Consider the following 27,506-nt stretch of genomic DNA (forward strand, 5'->3'; position numbering starts at 1 on the left):
TTCACAATTTCTCTCAGAAATGATGACCATGTTGTGTAAGTACTCTGTGCATCGTTAAATTATTTTTTTTTTTACAACACCGGCAAAGATCGTTTATTCCAGCCTGATTCCAGCGCACGTGCAGACAGGGTTGCCAAGTTTTTACAACAAAACCCGCCAACTACTAGCCCTAAACAGCTTCTCGGGGGGGTTCTCCGGGGAAATAATTGTATCCCCCAAACGCAATAAAAATGGCGTTTGGGGGATAAAATGTGTGTTATTTTGGCAAGGTTGCCTGCTAAAATTCGCACTCATGGGTCTATATATCATAAAATAGTCACTTCATCCTGCGGACATAGATGCTCTGATTGGTTGTAGGTCTATCCAATTGATGTCTTTCCTGGTTCGGTTGAAACACGCCCCATAATCACAGCCCAATGGAGCAGTTTCAGACTCATATTCTGACTAGAATTGAGAAGGACCACGTCAGGCTAGACTTTTCTCATTTGTAAATTACTCACAATATTTTCTCAATAATCACTCAAAATATTAGAGCTTGTTTTATATACAGTTGTATATAAAACAGTTAAATGCCATAATGTCAATAACAGTGTTCTCAATGGCATATAACTGTCATTTATTTATGTTTGACAATGAGGGGACAATGACAATTTCCTCAAACATTATATCCAGGTTGACCACGATAATGAACACATTGGTTCTTAAAGGTGCCCTAGAATGATTTGAAACAATATGTTACATTGTTCTCTAATATTCAATGCCAAGCGAGATATTTTATTTAACAGAAGTTCCCTTTCAAAGCCGACAGCGAACGGCCAGTTTGGACTACACCCCTGCACTTCCTGCTTTAATGACGTCACTAGAACCGTTTGTTGACTAACCCTCCGCCCACAAGAGCACGCAAAATAGGGGGCGTGGTCTTGTTGCTCTCTCACGTGGAGAAGAGCACGCATTCAGTGCTTGCATCTCCCCGTTATGGTAAGAGGCGGGACCTTTCCGGGCAAAGTGCGCTAAGCTGCTGTCCAATCACAACACGGGAAGCGCTGGCCCAATCAGAACTCGTATTTCTGAAGGAGGGATTTCAGAGAACAAGGAAATCATCAGGCCGTTTTTAGGACAGAGAAAACAGCGCTGTACAGATAAGTCAATTGTGTGAAAAATACTGTTTTTTTTACACGCGAAACATGAATTCATGTAACATTGCACACTGTAAACATAATCAAAGCTTCGAAAACAGGCAAAGAACGGGACCTTTAAACATTCGCCGTATCCGGTTGGCAAAACTCTGAACACATCTTCCCTTTTTAAGAATGACTTCAGTGCCGTTCTTTGTTCTTTTCTCAGAGAAAAGCTTAACTCCAAGTCTTCCATAGTCGTGGTCAAAGCTGATTCAAAAGACCGCCGCCATTCGCCAGTTTCTGTGTTTACTAGAAGCACAACTCGGCCGTCGTCATTATGGCCCCGCCCACTGACTCTATACACAATGTGATTGGCCCGGCAAGAGTTTGGCGATTACAGCTCAGAAGGGTATTGAGAGTTGCTAGACAACACTCGCGGGCAGATTAGATTTGCTGCCGCTAGGGTGCGTCTAGATTTCTAGGCTAAGCTGCATTTTATCAATCTCCATTGACTATCGTTTTAACTTATATGGTGGAAAAGGTGACGTTTGCTAGAAGGATCGCGTGAACGATCTGTAACCAAAGTATCTACGGTTGTATTTTGTAATACAAAATAATATTACCCTTTGTCATTAGACACACTATTTAGTTTGGTATGGTACTTGGTGTTTCCTATTGTTAGTGTACTAGCATCTTGCGTCATCTAGACAATACGCTCTCTCTAAGAAACTTTCAATGTAATCAGAAATTGTTTAAACAGCTAGTCAATAAGTGGATAAATTACTTCCTGCATGCAGGAATATAGTTGCCCCTTTCTTCAGTTTAAGACGCTGAGTGAAGCTTGCTTGAAATGGGCTGAACAAACGAACGATTTGTTGTGGTATCCGATTATAATAAACATCAACCATGTGCAGTGGCGTAACTTTGTTTTAAAAAGTGGGTGGGACATATAGTGCGTATCATTTGCACGCGAAAATCTGTGTACTATATGCACGCCAAAGCTCATTTTGACGTGTGAGGGGCGCTCATGCGTCAAAATGAGCTTTGTCGTGCATATGGTACGCAGTTTTTCGCGTGCAAATGATATGCACTATATGGCGTATTAAGGGGGGTTGCATTGCTGATACAATTTTATATCAGATGTAAAATATATACAATAACAATTGCAGAAAAATTTGTATTAAGATGTCCAGAAATCAATTAAATAGTTAATTTATTGATATAGATCTCTCTTAATTATAGCATCTAAACACAATATAGCGTTGTGCCAAGAATTGTCACGTAAATAAGGCATATAGATTTGCACACTTTTCTTAAAAGCTTCACTTTTCTACTTAAACTTGTCAGAAGTTCTCGTTTCTAATCTGCCCTCGTAGCCTATTTTTTCTCTCATCAAAACCGAATATCATCAGAACATCAAGAGCAGAGGCAGTTTTTGTGCATTTTGTTTCGTGATCTGACCGGAACAAATAGAAAGACTGCAACGGCGTTAAGTGTTAGATTAAAGCGCTCGTCTGTGTGGAGACTACATGAGGCGCGAGAGAAATCTGCGGCAACGAGCGCCAGATCGTCTCTTATTTAACAAACGAATGAAATTATACTCTTCTAGTTAACCAGAGATGTTGTGTTTGTATTAGTTAGGTTCATCCGTGAAGCAAGATGTTTTAAAAAAAGTGGTGGGGACATGTCCTGCCCGTCCCACCTGTAAATTACGCCTTTGACCATGTGTCATGACTCATGAGAGCCGTTTTTGCTATCTTCGAGTGTCTTGTTTACTATCAGTAGATTCAGCTTGTTGGACAGATGCAAATGTTGCATATAAATGATCCCCAACGCTTACGTCATGGTTGGGTTAATGTTGAGAAGCACTTTTTTTCTGTTGAGTTTTTGATTTACAAGATTTACATACGAAATAGGAGGCAATGGTGTTTGAGACTCACAGTATGTGATGTCCATGTACTGAACTCTTATTATTTCACTGTGGCCAGGTTAATTCAATTTTTCATTCTAGGGCACCTTTAATAAAAAGACAGCTTATATCTTAATTTTCTAGCTTCATTTTTGAGGGCCCCTTGGAAGTGTGTTGAATTCTAGTGGGTCCCAGTTCCTAGTTACTTTATACAGGAACTTTGAAAGCAACGAATTGTGGGTCATTGCATCAATTTAAGCTTCTTAAAGAAAGCCAAACGTTCCTGCATTGACATTTGCTGTTAACCAATGTTGAACTATAGGTTAGTATTATGTACCGAATATTGTATAGCTTAGCTCTCTATCATTGCTTTTCTTGTGATGCTTGCTTTTTATTTGTGCACTTTGCAGTGAAGAATGATGATGTGCTTGGAATTGCGCTCATTTATATGAAATATGTTGTTATAGTCAAAGCAGTGTCTTTCCAAAATCCAAAGGCTCTCTGCAGGCTATGACTTTCAGCAGAACACATACACACAAATATGCTGAAGAGCATTAGGATCCAAACAATACCGCACTCTTTTGACCAAAATATTGTGCATGCCCCCTAAAATGTTCCATTTAGCGCCCCATGAAGTTAGCGCTCTCCCAGCTGAGGACGTGATAGACCGGAGATGTTGCTGTTGAGAATGTAACAGAATCACAGAGAGATTGCGCACGCCTCTGACAGGCAGCGGTGTGTGTGTGTGTGTGTGTGTGTGTGTGTGTCTGGTTGCCTACCTCGACCAAGAGCCTAGAGCCTGAATAACCGTAGGAGGAAAATGGACGGAGTGGGTTCATTTGGCGCTGGGAGAGCCGGGGCTGCTTTCGACCCTATTGCCTTTATTCAGCAGCCGCAGACTATCCTTAGAATATTATCATGGGTAAGACCATTTATTTACTACAGATATCATGTCAGCCTAGAGGAGACAATTGTAGCCTAATCTGTGAGAATAGCCCAGAACATGTCATAATCGTAACGTTTTCATCACGCTCATTTAATGAGGCTAATTGAATGAGGTCAGTGGGAAATATTACGCTCATAAAGATATATGTTATTTGAGACATGCAATATCACTCGTTTATAGCTATTGCAAATGTTGACGTATTGATGTCACGAAGCGTTTTTACCTCTGGTGACGAGGTTACTCATGTGATTCCTTCTAGAATAATAATATAAAAGCATGAATATAGCTTAAATGCGCTCATTCTTAAATCGTTTTAAATGTAGTTTCGTTTATTACTGTGAGATGAATTCGTTTATGATAGCATTATATTATTATGTATTATATTTATCAATAGGCCTATCACTAGGCGTGACTATATATATATATATATATATATATATATTAACGTTTCTTTTTATTGTGCAATAGGCTATAGTTTTTTATTCTCTTTTTTTCAGTAAGAACATCACTATAGTGTGTCTAAAATATATAGCGAGTGACTCATTTTAAGCATTGTATGTGTTTGAACATGAATGCTGTTTAGATAGGCAGCCCGCACAGATTTGATCCGCAGCCACTGTCTGCTTCTATATGACCGGCTCCTCAATTCTGATTGGTTGCTGATTTACTATACACTCATGTACTGTTACTTCCATTTTTGCATCAGACAAACACATCACGTGGATCATAGCTTTGTGCAATAAAATTTTCTTGTAAAAATAGGTTTTAATATTTATTATTTAATATTATTTAATATTTAATCTTTTTTTTAGAAATAAAAGATTTCGTACAGAGCAATAGTTTAAGGAACCTATTGCTGGAAATGAAAAAAATATTAGAACAGTCATTTCAGTCTCTTTACAGTAGGCCTATATAGTGTAATTAAATAGCATTGTGGTGGTCGTACAGTGGATCTTATGACTGTAAGTTTATCTTCTTGGTTGGTTCTGTAATTTAAATATTTATTTTAAAAAGATAGATAGACACTTTACAATAACTTTAATTAAGAACATTAACATTACAACATTAGGCTATATAATTCGTAGCTGCTCATTAAGTTAGAAATGCAGTAATATATAAACCTAAGGTGTGTATTGCAGGGAGTTGATCAAGAGTTTAGCTTCAAATGTATGTATACATTTAATTTATATAGGCTGTGTAGAAATTAAAATGTGTATATTTTAACTGTTGTAACTGGTCACAATTTTACATATTTCACATTTGAAATCAAGTACTTGGTTACTAAATGGTTCTGTACATTCAGAATGAAGAATTAGTTCTTCTAATTAAAATAAAATTTTAATTAAAAACTGTAACTATTATATATATATATATATATATATATATATATATATATATATATATATATATATATATATATATATATATAATGTTTTTTAGATGAAGTATGATGTGACAATGTAGAAAGCTTCTGTCACTGCTTGACATTTGACATTTCATATCAACTGCCTTTACACAATAGTGTAATATATTAAATATTTAATATAATTTAACAGCATTATCATAAAAACACATCATGATGTCATGCATATCCTTTCCCCCTGTAGATCTTCTCAATAGTGGTGTTTGGGTCCATAATAAATGAAGGCTACGTCAACCACGGCAGCGAGCGGCTCTATTGCGTTTTCAACAAGAACAATGATGCCTGCAACTATGGGACCACCATTGGGCTCATTGCATTTCTAGCCTGCATTTTCTTCATTATCCTTGACATCAAGTTCCAACAAATCAGCAGTATTAAAGACCGAAAGAAGGCAGTGATGCTGGACATTGGATTTTCAGGTAAACAATAAGAGCAAGCTAAAATAGACTCCATGTGTAACTCCATGCTATTTTTAAGCTGTGAATTATTTACGGGGTCTTGCAATGATTCATGATCTCCACAAAAGTACTGTATTGCTTCAGACATTGACGCTTTTATTTGTTATTTTTTCTTTTTATGTAAACACAGGGGCAATAAAGTAAACTATATCTAAGATATATATATATATATATATATATATATATATATATATATATATATATATATATATATATATATATATATATATATATATATATATAGTAAACAGTATATTTAACAATATTGTTATTGTTAGTCTAATATATGTATTTTGCATGATTACAGGTTTCTGGGCATTTTTGTGGTTTGTTTGTTTCTGCTTCTTGGCCAACCAATGGCAACGCACCACCCCAGATGAGCTGCCCTTAAATCAGGGCGCGGATGCTGCCAGAGCTGCCATAACCTTCTCCTTTTTCTCCATCTTCACCTGGGTAAATGAGAAAAGGGAAATAAACACACATTATTATTATTATTATTATTATTATTATTATTATTATTATTATTATTATTATTATTATTATTATTATTATTATTATTATGTAATTTTATGAGAGTGACAACCATTCATGCTGACCACCAATCCATTTAGATTTCTTGAGTACATGAGTAAGTTGTTTTATCATGACCTATCTAGACATTAGCTTGCTCTACATACTGGTTTCAGCCCTCAGGGGATTTGGGAACATGTAATAGAATTACTTCCTTTTCCCTGGCCATGAATGAAGATAAGAATAGTGTTTGTTGGTGTGTCCTGATGTAAGAGAGGAAGTGAAAGACATTTCTTACAGTTACTGAACAAGAGTGAAATATGTATTGTCTATGATCTTAGTATTTAGATAGTAATTGTTACATCAAGTCACTTTTATTTATATAGCGCTTTTTACAATGAAGATTGTTTCAAAGCAGCTTCACAGGATTAAGCAGGAAAATATTGCAACAGAATTTGATTCAGCTGTATAGCTGTAAGCCCCCAAAAGGTGGTGGTGGTGGTGGCGTCAATGCTTCATTTTTTTTATTTTACATATACAATAATTTATAATTTATTATAAATTATTTATAATTAACTGTTATAATTAATTTATTATTTTATTTAGTTTCTGTTGTCAAAAGGGGCACCTATTGGGACACCCCTCCAAATCGTTGAATTCAGGTCTTCCAATCACTTCCATTGCTACAGGTGTATAAAATCAAGCACTTAGGCATGCAGACGCTTCTACAAACATTTGTGAAAGAATGGGTCGCCCTAAGGAGCTCAGTGAATTCAAGCGTGGTACCGCAATAGGTTGCCACCTGTGCAATAAGCCAATTCATGAAATTTCCTCACTACTAAATATTCCACTGTCAACTGTTAGTGATATTATAACAAAGTAATGGGAACAACAGCAGCTGAACAGAAGTGATAGGCCACGTAAAATCACAGAGCAGGGTCGGCGCATACTGAGGCACACAAAGTCGCCACCTAAATGGAATGGGTTTCCATGGCTGAGCATCCAAAACTTACATCACCAAGTGCAAAGCATTGGACGCAGTGGTGTTAAGCACGCCGCCACTGGACTCAGCAGTGGAGACGTGTTCTCTGGAGTGATGAATTACACTTCCCTGTCTGGCAATCCAAAGGACGAGTCTTGGTTTGGCTGTTGATAGGAGAATGGTACTTGCCTGACTTGAGCCAAGTGTAAAGTTTGGTGGAGGGGGGATTACTGTGTGGGGTTGTTTTTTTAGGGTTTGGGCTTGGCCCCTTAGTTCTAGTGACTGGAACTCTTAATGCTTTACCAAGGCATTTTGGACAATTTCATGTTCCCAACTTTGTGGCAACTGTTTGGGGATGGCCCCTTCCTGTTCCATCATTAGCACCAGTGCACAAAGCAAAGTCCATAAAGAAATGGATGAGTTTGGTGTGGAAGAACTTGAATGACCCGATAGAAAACCTTTGAGATAAATTAGAGCAGAGAATGCAAGACAGGCCTTCTCGTTCAACAACAGTGCCTGACCTCACGAATGTGCTTCTAGAAGAATGGTCAAAAATTCCCATATACACTATCCTAAACCTTGTGGAAAGCCTTCCAAGAGAAGTTGAAGCTGTTCCTTGAAAAGAAGTACATGGTCTGTAACAATGCTTAGGTAGGTTGTACGTGTCAATGTAACAACCACATGGATGGCAGGACCCAAGGTTTCCTACAGAACATTGCCCAAAGTAGGGTAGCTCACAGTAGCTCGTCTGTTTCATAAGACCACAAAAGCCAGCCTTCGCTCCCCACATGCATCAATGAGCCCATGACCCTGTCGCCAGTTCACCACTGTTCCTTCCTTGGACCACTTTTGATAGATACTGACTATTGCAGACCAGGAACACCCAACAAGAGCTGCAGTTTTGGATGATCAGTGTTATTCAATCAATGTTATTCACTTCACCTGTCAGTGGTCATAATGTTATGCCTAATCATATATATATATATATATATATATATATATATATATATATATATATATATATATATATATATATATATATATATATATATATATATATATATAGTACAAATACAAATACAAGTACAAGTACAAGCGAGGAAGCAGCATGGGCTACCAAGATGCCTTGGCAGAATAGGCCTGGAACGGAGCCCTTGCCCTGCGTATATCAAGCCTTCTGGAGAAGTAAAAATGTGCCACAGCTAAACTTGAGATGACACTTAAAGAGTCTTGTGACCCCTTTGTTAGAGATGCAGCGCGACCCTAGCAACTTGGATGAAATGGGACCCAGCTTTGGCAGAATGTCATGCCAAATGTTGGCTCATTTTGGATTTCATGAGAGCTACACATTCCAAAAAAGTTGGGACAGGTAGCAAGAGGAGGGAAAAATTAAATATAGATATGAGGAACAGCTGGAGGACCAATTTGCAACTTTTTAGGTCAATAGGCAACATGATTGGGTATAAAAAGAGACTCTGAGAGTGGCAGTGTCTCTCAGAAGTCAAGATGGGCAGAGGATCACCAATTCCCCTAGCATAGAAATCTAGACGCACCCTAGCGGCAGCAAATCTAATCTGCCGCGAGTATCGTCTAGCAACTCTCAATACACTTCTGAGCTGTAAAAACCAAACTCTGGTCAGGCCAATCCCATCGTGTATAGAGTCGGTGGGCGGGGCTTAACATAATGACAGCCGAGTTGTGCTTGCGTGCTTCTAGTAAACACAGAAACTGACAAACGGCGGTCTTTCGAATCAGCTTTGACCGCGACTGTGGAAGACTTGGAGTTAAGCTTTTCTCTGAGAAAAGAACAACGAACAGCACTGAAGTCATTATTAAGAAGGGAAGATGTGTTCTGAGTTTTGCCGACAAGTTTAATCTTTCAACTAGCTCTGCTTCACCTTTGTTGCTCTGGTTGGTGTAGCACTATCCTATCGCGTGCAGAGGGAGTTTGAAAGACAACCGTTTATCCCGCCCCTCGGATTGAGCCCTGTCAATGGTGAGTTTCCAGACCAAACATCTTGATGTGGGTCTGGCTTGTCAGGCTACAATTCCCCCAATGCTGCAGTGAAAAATAGTGGAGCAATATCAGAATGGAGTTTCTCAAAGAAAAATTGCGAAGAGTTTGAAGTTATCATGATCTACAGTGCATAATATCATCCAAAGATTCAGAGAATCTGGAACAACTCTGTGCGTAAGGGTCATGGCCGGAAAACCATACTGGATGCCCAGGATCTTCAGGCCCTTAGACAGCACTGCATCACATACAGGAATGTTACTGTAATGGAAATCACAACATAGGCTCAGGAATACTTCCAGAAATCAGAAGATTGTCTGTGAACACAATCCACCGTAGAAGCTGCGTAGAAGAAAGATCCGGGTACTGAAATGGTCAGCATGCAGTCCAGATCTTTCCCCCACAGAAAATGTATCATTTATCTGTAGAGGTGACGTATCCCCATTCTATTATGTCATTGATCAATATATATATTTGAGAATGCTCGTTTGCTGGGCCTGGTGTTTGTAAAAGCTTTTCTTTGACTAACAAGAACGTTTTCAGCTCTGAAACTTACAGGATATTCTTATATTACCATGACCTTTTATATATCAAAGGCTCAAGGGAAAGTTGATTTCTCAATTCATTACCCCTTTAAAACCACATTTGTACACGGCCTTGTCTTGGTCTCAGACTAAGAGGACTCTGGATTTTGTTTCAAGACAGGTCAAACCACAACTACTGGGATATTGCTAAATTGCCAGTGCATTGCCTGGTTTATTTATAAACATCATTAATGTGACTGGATGTAAAACTTATTGCTTCAAATGCAATCAATAACTTATTTCTAATTTGATTCATTTATTGTGGCAATTCAGAAATGAATTAGGGGTTTGCAAATATGTCACCAAAAATGTATACAAACGCTCACAAAATGTAAGATATTTATGGAAAAAGTTATTTTATAACATCTAATAATATATACATGTAATAATAACTAGTACCACAAGAGCATGAAAGCTGTTTTCACAAATTGACTGCAAACATGATATTACTTTAACAAACATTCAATATATATTTTTAAAAACATTATCCATAATATTATTTATGCATTTGTAATTTACAAATTCAGATACATCTTCTCCCTATGTAGCACAAAGCAGAATTTTGTTAGTATTGATTTCCTTTGATTGGTAACAGCTCTATATAGTGTCTTATTCTATTTATTATAAGTAATTTTTTATAAGTTATAAGCAATTTGGATCTCTATGAATTTAAGAAGTGCTCTCAACCCCTCAAAGTCTTGCTCTTGTCTTGGTCTCAACAGACATTGGTCTTGGTCTCGGATTAGGTGGTCTTGACTACAACACTATTACGCACACCATTTTATCTGTAAAAGGATGAAAATCTGCCAATTGGATGAAAAAAAGCTAAAAAGAGAAAACTGTGCAATCTTTTATAACGCATATTCACTTTCTCGATAATAAAACAGTGGGGGGAAAAGCGATAGAAACTTGGCTAATGTGTTACTTAATATTTCTGGAAACCGTTATACATTTATTTCAGGATTCTTTGATGCTTAGAAGGTAAAAAAAACACAAAAACAAAAACAAAACAATAACTGTATTTTAAAATGTTTTAAAAACTACTGTGACAAAATGTACTCTTTACTGTTTTGGTGAGTTTATTGTATCCTTGCTGAATAAAAACCCAAACTGTATATGTTTAATTCATATTTCTTGCTAGATGACATTCAAGACCTGCACATTTTGTTAGAATTCTGATAATATTGTGATATTTCAGTATTTTTCTAAGGCTATAAATTTAGCCATATGACAAAAATCCAAAACTAAATGCCAAGTACTAGAATAATATGTCACCAATATGACAGTATTAACAACAAGAAAAGTGGCTGATTTCTTCAGCACAAGTGGTCTGGTCAGAGTTGAGAGAGTTTGAAACTAGTACGTGACTTTGAGTTGCTTTCCCTTTGTATTTCAGGCTGGTTCGACTGTAAGAGCGGTGCAGAAGTACCTGCTAGGGACCGACATGACACTGTTTACCACAGAGCACCTCGATGGCAACCCTCCTGTCCAGCCCTACCCCACCGTCACAAGCACCGAGCCTGGCGACACATACCAGAGCCCACCCTTCACTGAAAACCTGGACCCCGCCACCCAAACCTACCAGGTGCCGATTTACTGAAACACTGCCGAGCAAGAGTCCCTGTGTGATGTCGTTGGCCTGTCAGAATCAGTGTGGATGACTCACTGCTCTTCAAACTGAAGTGGTGTGACGATAGGTAGTACTGTTCTGTGAACTTCTGTACAAGAATATGTTGATTGTGATTTCACTTTCGTTTGGAATATTACGTGTTAATTTATCAGCTGGAATGAAACTGATTGAGGGTTATCAGTGTTGTATAAAAATGAAAAAGGTTACATTGCATGTATTATATTTAGAGAGCTATGAAGTGCCATGCATCCTAAACAATAACTTAAATATTCAGTTTCCATAATGTTGTTGGGCACTGTATATAAAGTGCAATATCTAAAACAACCTTTGACACATTTAAGTGTTCTCCAAAAGTTTATGAGAGGTGGTCTTCCTAAAAGAGTTTTACTGTAGATAAGGGTGTCTTCATATAATGTTTGATCATAACAAACAATTTAATTTATTTATTTTTTTAAATCAGAGCCATGATTAATTGCCATTTTAAAAGTGAATAATACAAATATATAGTCGTGTAAAAAGTTTAATTGGAATTTCGATTAATTTTTTATGAATTATTTTACAAACTTGGATAATGACACCAATTGTTAAATAAATTATTATAATTTTTTTAAAGTACAAGTAAATTTGAATACACTCCCATTCAAAGGTTCACGGTCAGTAAGATTATTTAGCTTTTTGAAGTAAATTAATATTTTTATTCAGCAGATCAAAAATGACAGTTAACAAAAAATGTATTTCCAATAAAAGCTGCTCTTTTGAAGTTTCTATTCATCAAAAATATTTGAAAAACAAGCATCACGGTTTTTACTAAATATTAAGCAGCACAACTCTTTTCAACACTGATGATAATCAGAAATGTTTCTTAAGCAGCAAATCATCATACCAAAATGATTTGTGAAAGATCATGCGACACTGAAGACTAGAGTAATGATGCTGAAAATTCAGCTTTGACATCACAGGAATAAATTACATTTTAAAATAGAAAACAGTTCTTTTAAATTGTACACATATTTTTACAATATTACTGTTTTATTGTATTTTTGATCAAATAAAGGCAGCCTTGATGAGCATAGGAGACTTATAAAATCTTTACAGACCTGAAATATTTGAACTGCAGTGTATATTGTAAAGAGATGTGTTGGGACACCCTTCAGATATTCATCAGTTGGTTGTAAAAAACAAAAACAAAAAAAGACCATTTGGTGACCATCATCAGTGCTTTGTCTGATATGTGGTAGATTTTGGTAATGTTTCTGTGTTCAGAGATAGGGCAACATACAAAAATGATAGTGATTGTACTTCAAAACATGTAAATGAAGTATGTTTGTGAAAGTGGTCAGGGTCTTGTGTTTCCTGTACTTTAACACTGCACTCCTTAAAATGCCTCATGGACCAATATTTCAGAGTAATTTACTGAGGCATGTTTTGCTGGATCAAAATTTGCAACTCTAAAAAAGTATTAGGCTATAGGTGATGAAGAGGCGTGAAATTAAAAGCCTTATTTTGTTTTTTGTACTCCTTTGAGGGACAAAGTGCAAAATTTGCACCAGTAAAATGCCTTGACCTTGTCCATGACTCTTTTTAAATGCATATTACTTAGGCTACTGTATCTGCAGGCAATATATGCCATCTTGTGATTGAAAGATGTACACAAAAGATTTGCTGTTGTCAGTCGGAATGTCTTCAGACCGCAGTTGTCAGACATTATGAAAATAAAGACATGTTTTTCATGAGTGGATCACCTGTAATGTGCTCCTTTAACGACTTTTGCACACTCAAATCATGACATTATCTAGTTGTCAAAGTTGTACCGTGTAACACTTAGAACGTTCTACTTGTAATTGCTTCAAATGCTCATATAATTCGATATTCTAATAATATTAATAATTATATATTATGATATATATCCAATGTTATTTAGTTCAAAACTTTTTCTTGACATCAGTTAGTTTATTAGAATCTCTTGAAGCATCGAAAATAAATTTTGGTCCAAAAGTAACAAAAACTGTGACTTTATTCAGCATTGTCTTCTCTTCATTGTTTGTGTTCAATCCTCAAATAAAGATTCAAACGGTTGTGAATCAGTGAATCAATCAATGATTCGGATTGCGTGCCAAACTGCTTAAATCACGTGACATTGGCGATCCGAATCATTGATCGATTCACTGATTCATAACTGTATGAATCTCTATTTGAGGATTGAACACAAACACAAAAAAGAAGACAATGCTGAATAAAGTCGTAGTTTTTGTTATTTTTGGACCAAAATGTATTTTTGATGCTTTAGGAGATTCTAATGAACTAACTGATGTCACATATGGACTACTTTGATGATGTTTTTATTCCCTTTCTGGACATGGACAGTATAGTGTGCATAGACTTAAATACGCTCTCGAACTTAATATAAACTGTCTTAAGATGAACGGAGGTCTATTGGGTGTGGAGCGACATTAGGGTCATTAATGACATCAATTTCATTTTTGGGTGAACTAACCCTTTAAAAACACATCAGATCTCAATGGGGGAAAATGTCATGATGGATATCTATACTAATATGGACTGGGTAATGTGTTAGGAACGAAAGGATGCCACATTGTTTAATGGAAATGAAAATATCCACCTACAGAGGACTAATTTCAAAGACACCCTGAAAATCAAAGAGAAAATATTATGCATTAGGCTTGTTCATTTTGCTGAAATGTAATTGCAGCAACTCAAAATGGTTATTAAAAATATAGTTTCTCTGTGCCATAGTTGTGGTGATGTGGACTCTACTATTATTTTCTATTTATAACGATTTTTATAATTATTTATATTGTTATAGTTATAGTCCTTATAGTCTTTAGAAAAGGAATTGTAGTCTGCCTTGACTCGACTCCAAATGAGCTCATCCCCAAAATGGCTAAATTATTATTAATAAACAATCATAAACAATTACACTTGACTTTCTTTTTATCTTTTATAATTTATTAAAGAGAAAAAGAATGTCAAGTGTAATTGTTTATGTGCCATTTGGGTTGAGCAAATGATCATAGAATGGGAACAGGTGTGTGGGACACAGAGAACCATCTCAGACAATGAGGTGTCACAACTTCATTAACATACAGACCACAGCTGTTACAACAGGAGCAATGTCATTTACATAAGGAGTGGAACAGGATAAAAAGCTTGAGGTGTGGATGCTCAGGGTTCATTTTGATGCCGGTAAGCAAAGTGCTTGGTGAACATTCTTAAAAGAAAGAAGTTTTAAATGTGAAGATTTGGTGATCAAGAAACCTTTTTCCCCCTGTGTGTGTGTGTGTGTGTGTGTGTGTGTGTGTGTGTGTGTATATATATATGATATACACCTTTGGTGCAATGAAAAATGTCCATGGATGTTAAAGGTCTTCATGGAACCATTAATTTAACCATATCCAATAAAGAACCTTTCACTGGTCAGTTCTTAAAATAACCTTTTTTTTCTTACTGTGGAGAACATTTTAATCTAAAGAACAATTTCCACTATAAATAGCCTTTTGTGCAAGACAAAGGTTCCATGGATGTTAAAGTTTCTACCACAGATGCCAACCATTATTTGTAAGAATGTAATAATGTAGGCTAATGTCCTTCTGTACTGCACTTAAGTAAGCGTTTCTCAAAATGACAGAATTGTAATTTTGCATGAACTCTTCCTATACATTGCTGTAGTAAAATGTTTTGAGCTTCACCCATTGAACAGATAAGAGACTGGAGCCTTAATAAATTAATCTAAAGGTTGATAATGTTTGACCAGCATTTATTCTGCAGATATGTCCTGACACATCGCAAACTGTTGACAACAGGGCTGTGCCACAATTAGCAGTTCATGTAAGAGAGATTAGAAATGGTGAGCCTATGGGAGGGCAAACAAACTTTTAAGAGGCACAAGCACAATGGTAATCAACAAAAAACAAAGCAAACTAATGAGAGAATCATCCATCTGTACTGATATGGTATTTTAAACTAATCATTTTGTAGTCTGATCCTATCCCCCCAACCTTTCAAAATGCCCCTCTGGTGTTATACAGTATTTAAAGGCAGGTGAAAGTTTCTCACACTGATGTAATTGTGTAACAGAGAAAAGGTTCACATTAGCCGTAAGGAGTGCCGAGCATTGCATTTTGTTCCCTAGCTTGATTGTTTAATTGCAAAGTATTTAAGCACAAACAAACATTCAAAAATGTCATTTGTCAAATCACTGTAGTTTACTGTAAGAAAACTATATATTAACCATTCATTTTTATGTGCTGTAGAGTTTGTAAACAAATGAATACATTTCAACTGAACGGCAGGAGCATTCTGAAATAAATAGGTTATTTTCCAAAGGCAGCCAACCTTTTTAATTTTATAAAATAAATGACCATGCTAACAGCACTGGAAAAACCTGATGAAAAGTAGTTGTCAAGATGAACTGGAATTAAAGTTCAAACTCAAACTTTCAAGTAGATTAAACCTGTTTCTATTCAAAACCATTACAGTTCCACTTGCACGTTTTGGGGTTGAACTTTCCTCTTTAAGCAAAGGTGTTGTCAACTTTCTGAACCTGAACAATCCAAGTAAACATCACTGCAGCTCAGACAACCCCTCATCCTTTCAAGCATCTTGCCGAATATCCTGGTGCAACTCCAGGTCGTGCGTCAGAGACAGCCGTGGACATGCGCCTGGTGAAAGCTAGCTGATAATCTTGCTTATGGCCTGTAAAGAGGGGAAGTCATCATCGCCAATGTGCAGGGTATTATGGGTGTTGAAGTCTTTCAGAGCCAGCACCTGCTTACAGGTGGGACACACTTGGCAGTCCAACTCCAGGCTGTTGCTGGTGATGCCTGTCTGCCAGGCTTTCTTTTTGTTTTTTTTAGGCTTTGAGCCTTGCTGAGGTTTCTCGAGAGCCTTAAAGTCTCCGTGGGCAGTGAGAAGCTCCTGTTGCTTGCGAGTGTCTGGTAGGAGAACCAGCAGCTCGTTGAAAACCCTGTTGAAATTTTCTCCCAGCAGCTCCTGGCAGCTTTTGTAGTACTGGACAGCAGGTATTATACCCTGGTCAAGAGAAAAGACAGTTTATTAACATCCACTAAAGGACAAATGTTAGAGATCAACACTAAAATATTGTGTGTAAACAGATTTTAATAAACCAAGGTTTTATGTTGAATAAGAGTGTATTAAAGGTAATTAATTAATAATTAATGACACCATTTTACATCTGAAATGTTCCTACAGGATGTGACGAATAAAACTTAAATAATATATTCAATTCATTTTTATTTGTATAGCACTTTTTATAATACAAACAGTTTCAAAGCAGCTTAACCAAGCATTTTAAAATATTACAATATTTTAAATATATGTCATCACGCATGCTTTAAATAGTTTCAAACATTGCAGGACTAATTATACAAAAGAATTTCATATCAATATAATATTGGGAATATAAATTGTAAATGAAATCTTGGTTTAACAGTTACCTGTCTAAACTGGCCTGAATAATTTTTGAACTCATTGAACTTGGTTTCATCATTTTGAAGGAAATTCTTAATAGACTGAATAAGGTCCATGTTTCTTTTCTGGAAATTTTCAGGTACGAGGTAGGATCCAATAGCAGGTGTTGGTCTGAAAGAAAACAATGCCTGAGTGAGGTAAAACACATTCATTTTTTACATTAAATCATGATAAATATATCAAACAAAATCTTCTGTGTTGAAGTGATTTTATAGGGATATATACACTGCCAATTTTTTTAAATGTTGCTCAACAAGGCTGCATTTATTTGATTAAAAAATCCAGTAAAATAGTAATAGTGTGAATTATTATAACAATATAAAATAACTGGTTTCAACTATAATATGTATGTAAATGTAATTTATTCCTGTGATCAAATTCTATGATGAATTGAAAGTTCAAAAGAATATTATTTATGTCTTTACTGTCACTTTTGATCAATTGAATGCCTCCTTGCTGAATTAAAGTACTTTCATTAAATGGTAGTGTGGGGTAAAAAATGTAATTTGAGCAATTTTGGGTATTTACAGTGATACACCAGCAATCACTTTACATCAACCATGCCTGTAACAGTACACATCACATCCTCTAACCTGTTAACAGCAGACTCTGATGATTCTACCACATTACTGTTGAGAGGGACGCCAGTGAATCCTGGGGGAGGTTTGCTTACAGCAAGCCCAAGGCCAGGAGGAGGAGGAGGAGGAGGAGGAGAAGTAGGAAGTGCACTCTGAGTGCTCTTTAACGGAAATGCACTTTTAAAGCCTATGAAACACAAGGAAGCACTTATGAGTAGGGCTGCAAAAAATGACAATACAATATTTTGTTTAAGTGCTATATATATTGTGATAAATTAAGCCAGACTACTTGACTAGCTCTTTTTGGAAAGAATCAACCATTCAAGAATGATTGGGGTGATTTTGTTAGGTAGTGCATATGCATAGAAAATATGTGACTTTTTACACTTCAAGACCCAAAAGATTTAGGAAACATCAAAAAAAAAAAAAAATGGTTGCCTCGTCGGCACTGCTCCGACCTAATTTTGAGTCCCGGCTCTTGGACCTTGATTTTATTTTTTTCTTTGATTATCACTAATGACAGAGATCATAGCAGCGGGTTTGATAGGCTGCTGTCACTTTAAAGGTGTCATAAACTGGCTTTTTAATAAATGTTATACTGTTGTCTAAAGTCAACTAATGATGTTTGTGTGGATTTTAAATTCAAAAACATCATAATGAATAAGTAATAGGCTATTTTCTACACTGGTTTTGAGACTCTCCTGAACGCTGGGTTTTAGTGGGCGTGATGCACTGGAGACTTGGAATTAAACGCCTACGGCTAAGATTGGATACAATTTGCATATTTAATGAGCTTAAGCTCCTCTGTTCAGTTCAGTTCAGTTCACATGAGGGAGGGGTGGTTTTGAAAGCGGCGACCGGAATAAAGGTCTTTATCAAACAAACAATTATTTATCATCCACCCGCGATTGATTGGACTATTATATTTGTATTACATAGCCTGCACGATCGGTCGTTAGAAGCAAGAATTGCACGCACATACACACACACACGTGCGCTTAAAATGTCATGTCAAGAGAGAGAGAACACTGCAGAAGAAGAAAGGAATATTATGAGATTCATCGGCTTGCCGACAGGCTTCCGTTTTGGTAGCCCGTCTGGAAAACACACAGGACGTTGGACTTTGCAAGCCCTGTCCAGCGTGCTAAAGGTATGTTCTGTTAGACACGTACACAAGCAAAACGATCTATAACAATGCAATACTATTACATATAAAAAAACATGTTACTCACATAAGTGTGTTGCACCATTCCTGTCGGATCCAATATAGAAGAAACAACATTGTACTTTAATCTCAAAATGTCTGCAAATCCAGCATCGGCCTGAGATTTGTTTACAAACGATTCCGCAGTGAAATTAAGTGAACACCACTGTCTTTCCCACGTGATCTGGAACTTCATTAAAAATAAATGAAATATCACACACTTCTAATATTAGGATCCGAGGGAAGCTTATGTGGCGAATGTTCTTCCACAACCAGGAATAGCGCAATATCTGGCTATCTTTTTTGCAGCTCCATGAGTTGGTGGGCGGGGCTACTGAATTAGACATTCTGTTTTGTCACGCGATGACGTAAGGATGAAGCACACAATCTTTTTCTGGGCCTGGTGTCTATAAAAGCTTTTCTTTGACTAACAAGGACGTTTTCATCTCTGAAACTTACAGGACATTTTTATATTTCCATGAACTTTTATATATCAAAAGCTCAAGGGAAGGTGGATTTCTCAACTAAGCCGATGCACATGACACATCCTATTTTCTCACAACTCTTTACGTTCATTTAAGACTTAATTTAATGAATTTACTGTGCTTGCAAGGGTACTCTACAAAACTGGCATTTTGGCATAATTTTGTGTTTTTGTCCTTTCAAGCGCAGTCGGAAGCAGATTTCTATGTGTCCGAGTCACACAGAGGAGATTAATGACAAACGCTCTGTGCCTGTACTGCACTGCCTTTTATTTTGACAGGTTGTCGTAAATTATGTGCTTCAGCGAAACCAGCAGCAAACTGCAGCCTGTGAGATTTGACAACTGTACTAAGCCATATCATGATATTGATTTTATTTTGATATATCATGCAGCCCTGCATATAAGCAACGTAGTTTTGGACATTGCCTCTATTTTAAGAAAGAAACCCTCTTACCAGGTGGAGGTTTTTTAGAGATAAGAGCTGGGAATTCCTCTTCCTTGGAAGGAGGGGATTGGTCAGGTGCTGGCTGCTTTAAAGGGGAAGGAATATTTTCAGGAAATGATGTACAGGACAGTGCTTCTGCTGGTTTCTCCGCGAGTCCATTCATAAATGAGTTTGTTTTGGGCACCACAAGAGCTTTGGTGAGACTGTTATCAGGAGGCTTTATCTCAGGAACATTCTCTTTATGAGCCATTTTGGACACGGACTCCGGAGTGTGCGAGGGAGAACCCAGAGATGAAGTCGTCACTGGCTTCTTCTTCTTACTTGCTTTTGGGTTGGGCAGAGAAGAGCCACCTTTCATCGTCAGCAAAGTAGAAATGTCAAGCATAGTTGGTACCGCTCGGATCTCCTGGGTAGTTTTACCGCTCTGGGGGTCCTCATCGTCAGACGAGGATGGACATTTCACTTTAGGTGGAGCTTTGTGGGTTTCAGCAGAGGTGAGCTTCTTTTTGCGGCGTGAAGAGGAGGCAGTGAGAGGCTGAGGCACACTTGCACTGGGGGGCGGGTCACTGGCGGACAGTATGGATGAAGAGACCACATGGGCTGTTTTGGTGGGCAGAACCACAGGTTTATTAGGAACCGCCACAGGTTTGCTTCCGGCTTGAGACCAGGCTGACGTTGTGTTCGACTGGGGCTTCAGTGGTTTGATCTTGGAGACCAGTGCAGGGAAGTCTTCCTCCTGGAAAGATGAATGTTTCTTGGGTTGATTCGTATATGCAGGTGTCATTGGAGAGGAAACTTTAGATCCAGACAAACTTGGAAAATCATCTTCCTTCAGGGAGACAGAAGTTGGTTTGATCGTGCTGTAACAAAAGGGAGGCGTGACGTTGTTAATTGCTGATCTGTTTAAATTAAAGGCATAGTTCACCCAAACAATTTAAATGTCATCATTTACTTACCCTGAAGTTGTTCCAAATCTGTATGAGCTTCTTTCCTCTGTTGAACACAAAAGAAGATATTTTAAAGAAAGTTTGTAATCAAACAGTTGATGGTAGCCATTGATTTCCAGAGTATTTATTTTTCCTACTCTTGAAATCAATGGCTAACGTCAACTGTTTGATTACAAACTTTCTTTAAAATATCTTCTTGTGTGTTCAACAGAGGAAAGAAACTCATACAGATTTGGAACAATTTGAGGACAAGTAAATGATGACAATTAAAATGTTTGGATGAACTATCCCTTTAAACTCAATGTATAGTTTACTATACTACTACTACTACTACTACTAATAATAATAATAGAAGCCTAAAGCAACCTAAAGTTGGGTTTTCAAGAATTCCTTTCATTATGAATTCATAATGAATTCATAGTTTAGTATTATCTATATGCCATTGTATTATTAATTAGTAATATTTTATTTATATAACTTATTTTCTTAGCTTTCATTTCAATTTTAGTTCACGTTTTAGTAATTTGTAATTGGTATAATTTAAAATTTAAGGCTCTCGAAATTATATTTCATTCTAGCTTTAGTTTATTTTTACTTTAACTTAAACATATCTTACTTCAGTTTGCCAAGCAATATTCCTAACTTTAAATTAAGTTTAAAAAAAAAAAAATATTATTTCATTTACACTTTATTTAAAAGACTATAAATTATTTATAATAATTTTAGCTTTAGTTTTAAAAGGGATGATGAATAGAGAAATCAACTTTCCCTTGAGCCTTTGATATATAAAAGGTCATTGTAATTTAAGAATATCCTGCAAGTTTCAGAGCTGAAAACTTCCTTGTTCTCAAATCAATTATGTATTAGTGAAACGCCGCCTCTTCTGTGTAAGCTAATATTATGTATTTTATTGTCATCTCACAATTAGCATCAAGCAAACAATATAATCCTTATTCGCAGTGAATAAAGATTTCTTATTAAAAGAAAACATGGGAAATAAATTATTGCACAACCACACAATAGGTGGCGATGTGCACTAAGTATGTTCTGTAAATTGCCATTAAACAATAGAAGAAGAGGAAGTAGAATGGCGCGCTCTTTCTTAGCATCTGTTTCCATGGTTTTTGAATCATCGATTCCAAAAGATCGACCAAAACGTAAGCACGCCAGCAGGCCGGTAAATCTTAAATAGTGATATAACATTCATTTCTTGATATGCATTGTTAATGTTCACTCTCCTGACTTGATATTTGAAGACTGCACGCCTACTTATGTGACAAGTAATTTTAAAAAAAAATCAATCAATCAATCAATTGCGGACAGATGAGAGATAAATCATTGTGTTTGATAAATACGTTTTGAGAGCCCTGTCAGATAATTATTCCGGTTGCCACATTCAAAACAATCCCTCCCATGAACTGACAAGGGTCAGGCATGCGACACGCCCATCTTTAGTGCGACACACCCATACAAACCGAGCGTTCTGGAGAGACCCTCAAAACCAGTGTAGAAAATAGCCTATTACTTATTCAATAAATATGCAAGCACCTCTAACAAAAAGAAAGAAGCAAATTAACATTCCTACCTGGAAAAATACAGAAATGTGACAAATACTTCTAAAAACAAGACAAACATACCTTTGGATAGGGGCTGGGGGTGCAGCTGCCCCTAAAACTGGGAAGTCCTGACCAGCCAAAGTGGCATTACTCTTAATGGGTCGAGCTGAAATATAGGTAAACATGCAGTGTCATCCACTTTTGAAGAAAAAAAAAAATCAATACAACAATTTGCCATATTCTCAATTCTCATACCTTGCATTTCATTTGCCGGCTTCGCTGTGCCTCGGTTGTTTCTCATTTCATCTGGCTCAATCTTTTCTTCTTTGCGTGGCTTCTGGACGTTTCTGTCTTGCACATGGCTTCTCTCTTCTTGTCGGCTGGCCATTGAAGCTCTCAAAGCAGCGGCCATCTCTCGGTCCTCTTCCTCTCTACAGACAACAACTCTCTCAGTCTTCCATAAGCACTCTTATGTGTTAGAATGCAGCGCTGATGAGGACCTACCTAATATATCTCCAGCTCCTGACATTCTGCTGTCCTCCTGGGCCTCGTCCTCTTCCTGGCCTACCCTGTCTGTTGAAGCGATCCGCTTCCTCATAGTCATCGCCACCGACTACCAGACCTTAAAAAAGCCATTCAAAATGAGTTTAAGGCATGCAGCCCCTGAATAATCATGTCCAACTCACAAAGAAAGCAAATTCTGCTTTACCGTCATTTCTTCGTTGCTGTCTGGGTGCATAGTTGAACTGAATGTCGATTTGACGATTCTGTCGGGCCTCTGCCCGGCTTTTGCTGTGAGCAGCAGCTTTGTGAGCCTTAAAGTCAATCTCTGTGCGGAAAGCGTGAGTGAACTGCTCTGTACTGCAGCGACCCTCCTCACAGAGATAATGGCTCTCTCTGAAGTGCTCGCTGAGGTACTGGTAGTCACTGTAGGACAAAAAAGTAATTAAAATTATGACTCTGTAGCTTAGCTGACAATCGGTATGTTTACATGCACTACTTTTCATCCATCAGAAAGGAATCCAATCTGATTTCAGCAAATATATAGTTCAGTATCATCCTTTATTTAGTATTTAAAGACAATATTGCAGGTTAGAGACTCCAGTGAGTCAGTGTATAGAAAAATAATGTAGGACCTCAGCCTGGATGCCAGCCGAACTTAGCCCCGCCCACAATTTTTTTAGGTCAGGCAGTTCAGTCTGGCCTTGCTCCATAGAGGAGTAATTATCCCCGAACAGAAACTGTTCGGACCAATGAAATTATCAGGGCGGGCTTTCGACGATGATGGACAGATGATCAACAGTAACGTAATCATGCACGTCATCAAAGGGGCTTGGATTATATTTTTTTGAATCCTAAATGGAGAGCTTGTTTGTATATGCATTCACCTTCACAATTTCTCTCAGAAATGATGACCATGTTGTGTAAGTACTCTGTGAATCATTCAATTATTTATTTTTTTACAACACCGGCAAAGATCGTTTATTCCAGCCTGATTCCAGCGCGCGTGCAGACAGGGTTGCCAAGTTTTTACAACAAAACCCAAAAAAGCTGGCAGACAAAAATACCAACCCCCCCTTCCCGGAATGCTGTGCTGGAGCGTTGAAGTCGCTTGATGTCACCCATAAGAATAAAGTGGAGCGCGGTGCGCGACATAAGTGTTCACGGACGACTGGATCTGCACCTGAGAGACTGTTTACGGGCGTGCATTTCCTCTCTCTCGCTCTAGTCACGCACGCGCGCACCCTACTGGGAGAAGAGCCCGTACAGCCCATACAAGGACCTTCCGCTCTTATTAACGTCAAGTCGAGCTATACTCGAAAAAAAACTCTCCGAAACTTGTGAGAAACCGGAAGGAGTATTTTTGACACAGAAATACTCTATCAAACGTCCGACATTAGTTTTTGAAACTTTGTCTATGTTTAGTTTAAGTGTAAAAAGCTCTGTATGCATGAAATAGCATTCCCCCCCCCCCCCCCTTTAATAGTATTGATGTTAATATTAAACACACCATTCAATCAGTTTACTCCCAAATTGATACTCATTCTAAAGTGAAAGTATAATCCCTGCGGCTGCACGAGAATTCACAACGGTGCGCAGAGATGAGCGCAGAGATGTCGATTCGCACGGGACTACTACCACTGGAGCTCGGTGTTCGGTGAAATATGGTAGGTAATTTGGGGGGGAATTTTTCCTTTACAAATTACAGACATGGCCGAGTCGCACGAGATTAAGATCAAAGACATTCTCTGTAATTATTACAAATCACCAGAGGTCCCCAGATAATACTAATCCCGTGTGAATAGGGCTAATGTCTAAACATAGAGCTACTTGTATGTACTACTTGTATGAGCTACTTTATGCAAGTAAAAAAAAAGAAAGAAAAGCGAACAGGAACTGGTCTTCTACCTGTAATACTCCTGAGCTCCATCTGCATCACAGAAATGGCAGAAGTAATGATCTCGTCGCAGGTGCTTTAGTAGCTCATCATTGTCCAGGTATCGATCGTCACAGAATTTACAAAGCGGATGCCCACGATGCGAGGTGTCATCAGGGTCCCCTTGCGTTCGATGGCGAGCCAGGTCTTTTCGATTGTACCACTTCCGCTCGTACGAGAATATCTGTACAGTTAAGCAAACCATTCTTTGTATATAAAATAAAATAAAATGTATAATAATAAATGAAGATGTAATACACTACCTTCAGATGCTTAGCACATAACTTGCAGCAGAAGAGCTCATGTTGTTTCCGCATATGATGCTCTAATTCTTCAAATTTGGAGAACACTTTTGGTTCTGGGCAATGTGGACATTCATGTAACAAAATCTTCCTGCATTTGTTGTAAAAGATACAAACAGCTTGTAAATAGCAAGCATCATCAAATATTGTTAATATTAAGGTAGAAAATAGGGCTGGGCAATGGAATATAGAATTTAAATATTGTGGAGGCCTAAATGGTAAACTGCCTAAAGATTGCATCAGAGTTGGTAACAATTAGTTTTTTTGAATGTTAACAGTCTTCCAGAGTTGATTCAAAACTTTGATTAAACTTAAAAATCTAAAAATGTATTGGTAAAGGCAAGTTGACACCAAGAACGATAACAATAAAGATATCTGTGTTTATTCTAAGTACGTACTTGTCTGTAGTTTTATGCTATCAAGCTTGTTATAGCAAGATGGATTCTGATTATAGATGTTATGTTACTCTTTAATATTGAGTATATAGTATAGTGAATATATCTATCATCCTTGGTATAAACGGTCGTAGCACTTTATTTTTTACAGTGTCCTTGTAACACGTTACATGTACTTACTGTAGAAATGACTATAAATGATGCATACATGCAACCAAACCTAAACCAAACCCCAAACTTAACTCATGTAGCTGATTATTATTACAGTTATTTAAATGTATAATTACACTTTAAATTAAAGTCCAACACGTCTTAGTGTGCCATTGTTTATATATATTAAGAAGTTTTAGTAAATTTGCTTGGAAACAATGTTTTTTTGGTTGATATGACAGTTTCTCTCATTACTGAGCAAACACTATAGGACTATTACACTATTATTTATTTATTTTATATATTATTTATATATAATATTGACAAGGCCATTAACACAATTTTGCATCTCTGCTGTGAAATGAAAAGAAAAGTAAAATGAACACCTGAACTGTGCATAGATCTTCGCATCTCCAAAATAGATGTCATATTTCTTCTCACACTGATATTGAAGGATTTTCAGAGCGGCAAACGGTTCAGGTTTCTTCATGAAGACCACCTGGGATATTAAGAAAAATAATAAATCGCATTATTGATTACAGTACAGGGGGGTATGAAAGAAAAAAAATGACTTCATTAAACAACGTGAACAACGTTGTCAAGCAAAGCAGACAACAAGCAGAATGGTATATCAAATGTAAGACTCGCTGATTAATGTAACTCGTGCTTAACATGCAATTTAAAGCCGCATGGACGCTTGACGGATTGACACGCGAGTAACTCGACGTCGACATGACATCACTCTTTGACAGCCTGTCAGAGAAACTACACGTCTAGTAGTTACTTTCTAACGGGAGTTATCTGAAGCTGTCTGATTACATAACAACCGAATTCAGCTGAGCTGTCCCAAAATCATGTGTGTAAAAAAAAAAAAAACTAAACTTTGTTCGTGATGTATCCACAGCTGCCTGTCATGTATATGTTTTGATAACAAACGTAAAGTAAACTACACTGTGCACATGACAAAGCAAAAAAGTCAACTATCTGTCAAAGGAAAAGTCAGGCAATAAATCACCACTGCTATGCTAAATCAGCTAACTTAGCATCTAAACTGAAATCCCCTTTCCAAGATTAACTTCAAGCAAGAACAGATTTAATACCCAATATTCAGACAACAACATCTATTTCACTTTTGAAAGATGACAACACTGAACTAATTCTTTTTCGGGTCATCTCGACCTGACAAACACAACCGGTGCCATTATAAACGCCAGGCATGCTAGCTAGTGTGATGGGAGTGGTGAGGTCGTGTTTCCGTGTATGTTGTGTAGAGCAGCAACCGAGGCCTGTGCTCGCGCTGCTGAGGCAGGAGAGGCGGCGGCACCTTGTCGAGCTGTTCCCGGCAGACGGCGCAGTACTTCTGCTCGCATAGCACCCGCATCTTGGTGGAGCAGCGGTAACACACCGGGTGATCGCACTTCCCCACCGCGAACATGTCGATGTCCTGGCAGCAAAGCACACATGTGCTCTCCGTGTCTTTCTTAGTGGTGGATTCCATACTGTTAGAAGGCACTGGCTGTGTGTGCTGTAGTTTTTTTCGGTATAATCCGTGTGGATTTGGAGGGCTCGTTGTAAACGACAGTACGGGCACGGGCAGTGAGGCCGGTTGAAGCGCGCTCCTGAGTGCGTAATCGTTCAGTAGAGCAGTGCATTATGGGGACTGTTCTGCTCTCCGTAGACAGGAAGAGCTTTTATTATGACACACCGGAATTATACCACATTCCTAGCGTAAAATGCATTGAAAGTAATATTCAAATTATATTAATTACATTGAAATTATTCATAAAATAGCATTTAATAATTATAAAAGAATAACTTATATATCAATAATATTTAATAATTATAAAAGAATAACTTTATATCATATCAATAGTGTTCTATCTCAATTAATAATATTAGTTACAATAACATACATTTTACTTGGTC

At 37.4% G+C, this 27,506-nt stretch overlaps 3 protein-coding genes across 3 annotated transcripts in view; 2 read left to right on the forward strand and 1 right to left on the reverse strand.

Annotated features, from left to right (window-relative positions):
* Positions 1–2,124, forward strand: part of gfer (growth factor, augmenter of liver regeneration (ERV1 homolog, S. cerevisiae)) — a 5,407-nt gene extending 3,283 nt beyond the window's left edge. Inside the window, exon 3 of the mRNA XM_067419645.1 lies at positions 1–2,124. This exon is cut by the window's left edge and continues 1,385 nt beyond it. The gene's annotated coding sequence lies outside the window, so the exon portion shown is untranslated.
* Positions 2,125–3,412: 1,288 nt separating this feature from the next.
* Positions 3,413–13,312, forward strand: syngr3a (synaptogyrin 3a). The gene is made up of 4 exons (XM_067419654.1): positions 3,413–3,949; positions 5,581–5,815; positions 6,162–6,307; positions 11,341–13,312. Exons 1-4 carry the CDS (start codon positions 3,848–3,850, stop codon positions 11,542–11,544), a joined length of 687 nt encoding a protein of 228 aa, XP_067275755.1. The 5' UTR covers positions 3,413–3,847; the 3' UTR covers positions 11,545–13,312.
* Positions 13,313–15,332: 2,020 nt separating this feature from the next.
* znf598 (zinc finger protein 598) lies at positions 15,333–27,235 on the reverse strand. Its single transcript, XM_067419666.1, is given in 13 exon segments — positions 15,333–16,623; positions 17,049–17,193; positions 17,676–17,847; positions 19,803–20,653; positions 22,378–22,462; positions 22,552–22,727; positions 22,801–22,918; positions 23,006–23,223; positions 24,706–24,917; positions 24,997–25,126; positions 25,967–26,079; positions 26,905–27,108; positions 27,110–27,235. Coding segments are annotated over 13 exon segments (2,907 nt in total). The 5' UTR covers positions 27,233–27,235; the 3' UTR covers positions 15,333–16,263.
* Between the last annotated feature and the right edge of the window lie 271 nt (positions 27,236–27,506).

The sequence above is a fragment of the Pseudorasbora parva genome, chromosome 2 (assembly GCF_024679245.1).
Source record: "Pseudorasbora parva isolate DD20220531a chromosome 2, ASM2467924v1, whole genome shotgun sequence".
NCBI classification, from domain to species: domain Eukaryota; kingdom Metazoa; phylum Chordata; class Actinopteri; order Cypriniformes; family Gobionidae; genus Pseudorasbora; species Pseudorasbora parva.